Here is a 9301-nt window from a genome sequence, read left to right on the forward strand (position 1 = left end):
TTTTGGAAGAAACAAAAAGGTTTGTAGCTAAAACGAAGATTCGGGCCTAAGTGCAGTTTTTTCGAAATTGACAGAGGGAGATCGAAACGATATTTTTTCGGAATTTTAAAGAGAATGTTTTGGGATATTTCAAAGGGTTATAAAGGCTTTTAAAGAGAAGTTCAGTTTTTGAGCCAGTGGCAAAATCGTAATTTTTGAGGTTGGGGTAAAAGTATAATTTACCTAAAAATTAAGGGCATTAGCGTAATTAGTCTATTTTTTAGGGACTAAAATGCAATTAAAAATTAGTCCGGGGACCATGTTGAAAAGGGTCTAAGTGCAATTATCCAAAAGTTCGGGCCAAAGTATAATTCTTGAAATCTTTTTACTAGGGGCATTTGGGAGATTCAGGAAAAAACTTCATAAATGACTTTAGAGATAAGGATGAAGTCTCATGATGACGTTAGAGATAAGATGAAGGCTCATGATGACTTTAAGGATAAGATTTGTATAAGATTTGATTGGATAAGAAAAGATTTGATTTGGATAACAATGATTGCAGAAGATTTTACAAGATTTTGGAATGATTATATAAAAGATATTAGAAGATTTGGAATGATTATAGAAGATTTTCAATGATTGCAGAGAATCTTAGAAGATTTTGGAATGATTACAAAAGATATTAGAAGATTTACAATGATTGCAGAGAATCTTAAAAGATTTTGGAATGATTGCAAAAGATATCAAAAGATTTGGAATGATTGGAAAAGATTTTGAAAGATTTGAAATGATTGCAAAATATATATTTCTTGGTGGCTAAGTTTCCTAAACATATAAATAGGGGCTCAAGGCTAAGGATTCTCTCATTCGAAGTTGTGATACATTTGTGCTAGACGAGAGTGCTTTGGGTTTAGTGGATAGAGGGTTTTTAAAGCATACGCGAGGCATTACACGCGTAGAGCACTTGGGCAGCGCATGAGGACCTGTAAGGAGGTGGTTTGGTTAAAAGACTTGAGGAGTTGCACGAAAATTGAGGTTGGGCACAAGATTCGAGGTGTTCTGAGTTTCGTTCAAGATGAGTGTTCTACCTGAAAACTTGGTTTTAAGTTGTGAGTGTTCTACCTGAAAACTTGATTTTAAGTTGTGAGTGTTTGCCCCCAAAACTTGATTTATTGTGCTTGTTCTATCTGAACATATGGTGATTTCATGCAAAATGGTTTTGTGCATTAAAATGGTAACCGGTGACGGTTGGATTTATGAGGGAGGTTTGTCCCTAAACGTTTTGAACTGTGCATTGCATTTTATAAATGTTGTTTATACGATGCATTGAATTGTGAATTGTGGCATTGTCTTGAGTTTTATGTGTACGTATGGAATGTCAGTCTCGGATGTTGTCTGGATAGTGTAGCCATAATTCTCCAAGGGCGTGACGGAATAATAGGGGTATCTGATGCTGGTGTGCATGTCAGGATAGCCGCCTTGGTTTTCGTGCCAGACCGTTTGGTCAGGGAAGTTGCACTAGGACGACTAGGTGGTCCATACTGTGTTGTTCATGTGGGATGTCAGCCTAGGATGTTGTCTGGATAGTGTAGCCGTAATTCTCCAAGGGCGTGACGGAATAATAGGGGTATCTGATGCTAGGTGTGCATGTCAGGATAGCCGCCTTGATTTCTATGCCAGGCCGTTTGGCCAGCGAAGTTGCACTAGGACGACTAGGTGGTTCATGTGAAATTTTGGAGTTGGGATTGTATGGTGGTTCCTGGATGCTTAAGGTGGGAACGTATTCTGGTGAGATGCGTTGGCAGCCCCATTTAAGCTAGAATCGCGTCGCGTCGTCGTGTCGTCGAGTCGGTGTGGTGGTATAGCTTTTAGAGAAATTGCTCTTTCCCCATGGTAGGGTTAAGCGCGTGGGAATTCTCTTGAATTAGGGCTTACCGGGTGTATTGGTTTATTTCATGTCTTGCATTATTCATGAAAAATGTGTTTTGAACTCTCACTTAGATGATTCATCATCTAATTTGCACTTTGTCCCTAGAATATTCAAACGTTCCAGGTGAAGGTAGCGGTGCAAAAGGAAAAGGAATCGTCGAGGAGTGACGGCGATTAGCGGATAGTTTACATTATGTCTTTTCAGTTATGTTATTTACTTTTGAAAACGTCATGTAAACGTTGGTGCAACTTTATATATAAATAAAGTGGTTTCGGTTATGACCTGTTGAGGTTTCGATCTAACTTCCGCATTTGTGTTAGTGAACCTGTCTTGATTTATTAATGGTTCATAGTTGATATACTGAGAAGGTGTAACAGGATCTTTGGGGAATGGTTTTTGTGTTGGGTTTTTGTTTGAAAAAAAAAATTTATCCCCGGAATCTTACGTTACGTTAACGCTCCCGGGAATTGGGGTGTTACAAATTAAATGATTAATTTGATGATATAAAATGTTATTTGAGGATCACTTCGAAAAGTTCGAGGAGTTATTTAAGTTATGAGTATATGGATAAATAGGTATTAGTTTGGCAACCAAGTAACAAAGGAACAAGCGATGCAAGGATATTAGACTTGGAAGACAACGTTAAATTTCGATTAAAGTTTTGGAGACAGATAGAATCTATTAATAAAGATTTCTTGAGAAAATAGTACATGATTAGAAGATGATTGTGGTCAGTTGGCAAAAACTTGAGATTATATCGGGAGATGAATACCTACAAAAATGAGTAAACAATAGAAATCTCGAATAGATTAGCACAAGTAAAGATTAAGCAATGACTAAGTTTGAGATGACCTAAGGCAAGGCATAGCTAGTTTCAAGGATATGTGATGACGTATATTTTTGATGTTTTTGGATCTAAGGGTACGTGAAATAGTTTGATGACCAAAAAAAAAAAAAATTGAGGATCGATTCAATAAAAGTCAAGATGTATCGAGATCAGGGACTGTTGTGCTAAGGTTGGAGGATTATCAAAGCATGATTGATTAGTTCAAGAGAATTGACGTCGTAAAAAAATCGGTAATCGAGAAGTGACAAGAATTAAGGATATCGACTAGATAACTCAGTAAAAAGCAAATTGAAAATTGAGGATGTGGATATGAGAGTCGTGGGCTCATTATAATGATGTGGGTTGGATGGGAATTTAGGTTAACCCTCATGGCCCAAGAACCGATTTATGCAGTTGTGATTTGAAAGGTATGCATGATTGACAAGTGTATTTGTCTAGGAATTGATAAGTGTGGTTAGCCCAAGAGTTCTAATTTTGAGGTTTAAAATGTGGCAAATTTCGAGGACGAAATTTTTGTAAGAATGGGAGAATGTAATACCTCATGTTTAGATAAGATTGCCACATAATTTTAATAAGTTTAGAACACCAAAAAAATTGATTTTATAGCAATTTCAGGTACCGAATCAACTGCAGGGAATGCCTCGGAGTGAAATTGTCTAAGGAAAAGTATATAGTCTCGATGAGCGTATCGAGTTGGGATTTATGGAGTCGAAAGAAATCGGATCAGGAATAATTTTCGGTACAGCTAAAATACAGTTACTATTTAGACTGTAAAACCGAATCGTCGTAGGAGGCTCCCGAAAAATCAACGAAACCCTAGGGGGCCCTAGTTTTGCGCAACGAACAACCCTTCAGTGGTTTCAGGAGGAAACAACAGCCCGGTGAGGACACTGGGGCGAATCGTCATTTTTGACTAAGTTTTGAGTTATTAATTTTAGATTTTTGGTATCGTAATACGAATTAATTTGAGGTTTGAGGTTTAAGGGCATAATTGCAATTAGGGAATTGCACAAGTGTAATAGAGATGAAATTTAGAATTTAATGTGTAATTTTCTTTAATTTAATGTGTAAAATATAGTATAAAATATATATATATAAGGCGTGCGTGCTATGTGCCATGCCCTGCAAATCCATCTCATGCCCTGTGAATTAGCCATCCGCGATTTGCGCAAATCAGCCACGCGTCTGCAACTGAAGCTTACCTCTGCAACCTTGGAAGATTTTGCACGCCAAGTTGAGTAATGCCCAAGCTACATTTTGCTATAAATAGGGAGCTTAGAGAAGAGAATGGCAGGGAAATGGGAGAAGAGAAATGGAAGCATGGGAGAAGCTGGCCGAGAGATGCGAGAGAGAGGGAGTTTGAGTTTGGGAAAAGCCGAGGGAAGCAAGGAAGAGGGAGAGAGAGATGGAAGCAAGGTGGCCGCGGCCAGCAGCAGTTGAGCAACGCGAGCAGGGGAGGGTCGAGGCAGCGAGGGGCGGCTTGCTGATGGTGGTGCGACGGTCGGAGGAGGCTGGGAAGGTTCGAGGGGCGGCCTAAGGGAGCTGGTGCGGCCATGGCAGCCATGGCCGCAGGCGGTGGCGCTGAACCAGCAACCAGTTGCAGCCAACGGCGGCAGCGTGCGGCTGCCAGCAGCAGCGCAGCGGGAGCAGCAATGGCCGGGGAGGCCAACGGCGGGCGGTGAGGGCGGCGGTAGGCCAGAAGGTGAGCGGCGGCGGCAATGGGCAAACTGGTTCGCATGCGCAGGGCTGAAACAGAGGAAGGAGGAAGAAAGGAAGAAGAAGAGGAAGAGAAGAAAGGGAAGAAGAAGATGGAAAAGAGAAGAAAAAGATGAAGAAGAAGAAGAAGAAAAGAGAAGGAAGAAGGAAAAGAGAAGAAGAAGTTGCAGGTTGCGCGGGAAGAGGAAGAGGAAGAAAGAAGAAGGAGGAGAAAAAGAAAAAGAAGAAAAGAAAAAAAAAGAAAGGAAAAAGAAAAGGAAAAAAATGGAAGAAAAAGGAAGAAAAATCCCGAAAAAATTTCAAAAAATAGGAAATGATATTTCGGTAATATTTCGGAGATTTTGGCAAGAAAAATGGCCTGGGCACGCGTTTCAAGGATAGGGCACGCATATTGAGAAAATCGGAGATGTTGAATTAAGGTAAGTAAAATCTTTTAGAAAATTTCAAAAATTCAAGAATATTATTTTATGAATTTTCGTAGTGAAATATTTGAGAAAATATTTTTTAGAGATATATAATTTGAAATTATTGAGGAAAAATATGAAGAAATAAAAAGAAATTTATAGAAAATGCCATAAATTATGGAGAAATAGGTTTTAATGTTTATTTAAATAATTATGGTGATTAGGATGTTTTAAGGTTGAATTTGAAGAGACTCGTGCAAATTTTGAGGATGGCACGCAAATCGAGGCGATGCAAGAGGTAAGGCGCGGATATCGAGGTAGCTCGATAAGCTTGAAAAGGTAAGTGGTACTTCCTCAAAAATATTTTCCTCATATTGACATGCCTTGATATGTATCCATCACGTAGAATGCATTCATGACATGACTATGAAATGCATAAATACACGTTGATGTCATTAATCACACGCATATGAGGTCGTAGAGAGTACGAACTGGCACCGCTGCCTTACCAAGGGTGCACCCATACACCCCGGCTTCGAAAGAGGTGGCCGCTAAAATGGTAGGCAGCATGAGGGATGTAGTTGACACCTACGATGAAAGACATTGCATACACTCATAACATAACATTATGTACCCTTACTTAGATGGTTCATCATCTAACTTGGGTTCGCCCCTAGAACATTCAACGTTCCAGTCGGGACTTGTAGAGATGATTCCGAGATTGGTGATATATAGTAACGCGAGACGTCAAGAAGCAAGTAAATGTACCATGTTATGTTGTAATATGAGTAGTTAACGAATTATGTACATTGTATTTATTGTCAGGCGCTTATGAATTAACTTTGTAATGAATGTCATGTCTAGTTATTACTATATGAGCAGGTTCAATTCAGCTTCCGCTTGTATTTATTTTCTAGTGTAGATATCTCGCACTAGATAAGGTCTTAGGGAATTTCGGGATAATGTAAAGATAAAAAAAAAATAAAAAAAATAAAAAAAGACCAAATTTCCTAAGGCATAACACGCCCTGAAGAAGTGGGCTGTTACAACCCGGCCTACGGCCCCCTTACAAAGAGGCTGGGCCGGACCGGGTCGAGCCAGCCTGTGGGCTAGAGGGCCGGGCCAGGCCCTTAGCCCACAGGGCCTAGCGGGCCGGGCTCGGTGGGCCCGGCCCTTTTTTTCTTTTTTTAATATTTTTTTTAAAATAATGCATATAATATATACATATATAAATATCAAAATAATACATATATAAAAATCAATTTTTTTCTTTTTAAAATACTTTCTATCTTAATTCTTAAGTTTTAAATATTATTTCATCATTTTGTATTTCAAAATTCTATATGTCTTATAAATTTTCTTGTGAATTGATATGAAAAATAATGTACATATACAAAGGAGAATGTTTATTTATAATTTAAATATATAAAAAAATTAACTTAAAAATTTTAAATAAATTAATGGTTATTATTTATATATATTGCGAAATTAAATTTTTTTAGTATCCAATATCAATAATTACTAAAGAATAACAAAATTAAAAAAAAAAAAAAAAAAAAGAGTAAGGGCCTGACTGGCCCATAAAGGCCTCATGGGCCTGGCCCATAAGGGCCCAACGGGCCACGGGCCGGGCCGTGGGCCCAATTTCTTTGGCCCGGCTGGTTTGAACAGTAATGAGTAGGGCCAAAGCCCGACCCGGCCCTTTTAACACCTCTATTGCAAAATAGGAGAAAAATATGCATCAGTGGCAAACAGGTCACGAAAGTCATCAAAACTAGGTACCTCAACTCTCATGTTGGTCAACAAACTCCGTCGGCGGCTCAAAGCATCTGCTACCCTATTCGTCAATCATGCCTTATGTTTAATCACAAAAGTAAACTGCTGCAAATAAGCTACCTAGGAAGCATGTCTACAAGATACCTTATCCTGTTTGTGTAAGTGCTTCAATGCTTCATGATCTGTATATAAGATAAACTCTTTGTGGAGAAGATAGTGTTTCCAATGCTTGACTGCTTGAACCACAACAAAGAATTCCACATCATAGGTATTGTAGTTAAGCTTGGAACCCGATAATTTTTCACTGAAATAAGCTACTGGCCTACTGTTTTGGCTCAACACAGCTCCAATGCCCACCTTGGAAGCATCACAATGCAACTCGAATGGTTGGGAAAAATTTGGCAGCACTAAAATTGGGGCTGTTGTAAGGCGTTGCTTAATCTGTTGGAACGCCTCTTCAGCCGCATCTATCCATTCAAACTTGCCACCCTTTATGCAATCTGTAACCGGAGCCATTATACTACTGAAGTGAGGAATGAAACGCCTATAAAAAGAAGCTAATCCATGGAAGCTTCAAACTTCAGTAAGTGTTTTAGGTTGAAGCCAATGTCGGACCACCTCTATCTTGGACTCATCAACCTGTAATCCATCTCCAGAAACCACATATCCCAAAAACAACACCTTGGGTGTCATGAAAACACACTTTTGAACAGCAGCGTAAAACTTCTCCCTGCGAAGAACACACAACACTTCTCACAAGTGTTGAAGATGCACTTCGACATTAGCACTATAAATCAGGATATCATCAAAATATACGACAACAAATTCCCCAATAAAAGGCCTTAGAATCTGGTTCATAACACGCATGAAAGTACTAGGGGCATTAGACAATCCAAAAGGCATGACCAACCATTCATACAAGCCCCCATGAGTCTTGAAGGCTGTTTTCCACTCATCATCAGGTCTGATACAAATTTGGTGATATCCACTCTTCAAATCTAGTTTAGTAAAAATTGTGGCACCACTAATTTGATCTAGCAAGTCATCCAAATGAGGAATAGGAAAGCGATACCTTACTGTGATCTTATTAATGGCTCTGTTGTCCACACACATGCGCCACGACCCATCCTTCTTGGGAGTCAACAATGCTGGAACCGCACAAGGACTGATGCTTTCTCTCACATGCCCTTTTATGAGTAACTCCTCCACTTGTCTGCGCAATTCTTCCTGCTCTTTTGGACTCATTCTGTAATGGGGTCTATTTGGCAAAGTTGCCCCTGGCTCAAGATCGATTTGATGTTGAATATCCCGCAATGGTGGCAACCCTTCAGGCAGCTCCTCAGGAAAGACATCATAAAATTCAAAGATTAATGCAGTTGCTTTTGTGGGAACCGGCAACTCAGTTCCTATGTATTTTCCAATCAACACATATAACACCTCCGACTCCTGCAATTCCTCACTAAATCTTGCCAAGGACAGCAGATTAGTACCCTCCACCACAGGTTTAATTTTTTCTAGGAACTTAGTGGGCAATAACACAATTTTTGACCCTTCAAATACAAAGCTATAAGTGTTTGCCCTGCTATCATGAACTACCTTCCTATCAAACTACCAAGGTCTCCCCAATAATAAATGGCAAGCATCCATAGCAATTACATCACACCATACAAAGTCTTTATATTTTGAGCCTATTGAAAAGGATACCAAAGCACGTAAAGATACTATAACCTTACTACCCTTCTTAAGCCAAGCCATCTTGTATGGAGCTGGGTGCTTTTTAGTTTTCAAATTCAACTTCTGGACAGCCTCAACAGAAATTATATTCTCACAACTACCAGCATCAATAACAAAATGACATACCTTGCCCAAGATGGTACATGTAGACTGAAAAATATTATTTCTCAGTCAGTTGTCTTCGTTGGTAGCTTTAAGAGTTAAGCAGGATCGTCGAACCACTAGAGCAGTCCCTGTGTCACCAGCCACCTCTTCCTCTTCCTCATAGGTTTCTGTATCAAATACTAGTTCTTGCTCCATATCTGTGAACTCATCATCTTCATCCCCTGCCTCAACTATCAGCGCCTTTCTCCCAGCTGTTTTCTTGCACTCTGATTGTCGATGACCCATCTCGCCACAACCGAAACACCTAATCCCACTGTTGCCACCAGATCTGTTAGGTTGATTGTCGTTAGGGTTGTTTCTGTTTGGTTGGCCTGTGCTAGGGGCTGCTCTAATCCCTCCTCCAGTACCCTGATTCATGTTCCGGACACTACCACTGCCTCCTGTTCGGCTACTACCAGCAGCCATGTTGCTACTGTTTGCGAGATTTCCTGCCCGCCGGGCTTGTTTCTCCATCTGCAATGCTCTTTGATGTGCCACTGAAACAGATACAGAATCAAACATGTTGAATACATCTTGAATCTGTAATCTCAATCCTCCAACATACCTTGACACCAACTGATCTTCTGTTTCTTGTAGCTTATTCCTTGCAACCAATTGGTAGAAGTCTGTGGTATATTCATCCACAGTCCTAGTTCCCTGCCTCAAATTCTGCAACCTCTGGTACATCAACCTTTGGTAATTATGGGACAAAAACTCCTCCTTCATCTTCTTTTTCAGCTTGTCCCATGTGGAAATTTTAGGTTTTCCCAT

General features: G+C 39.8%; 1 protein-coding gene across 1 annotated transcript; it reads right to left on the bottom strand.

The window, feature by feature from the left end:
* Window positions 1-7225: 7225 nt before the first annotated feature.
* On the bottom strand, window positions 7226-9301 carry LOC127790885 (uncharacterized). The gene is made up of 4 exons (XM_052320614.1): window positions 8606-9301; window positions 8357-8512; window positions 7563-8260; window positions 7226-7382 (listed from the first exon to the last, which is right to left on the bottom strand). The coding sequence occupies exons 1-4, from the start codon at window positions 9299-9301 to the stop codon at window positions 7226-7228; spliced, it is 1707 nt and encodes a 568-aa protein (XP_052176574.1).

The sequence above is a fragment of the Diospyros lotus genome, chromosome 14 (genome assembly GCF_014633365.1).
Source record: "Diospyros lotus cultivar Yz01 chromosome 14, ASM1463336v1, whole genome shotgun sequence".
Taxonomy (NCBI): Eukaryota; Viridiplantae; Streptophyta; class Magnoliopsida; order Ericales; family Ebenaceae; genus Diospyros; species Diospyros lotus.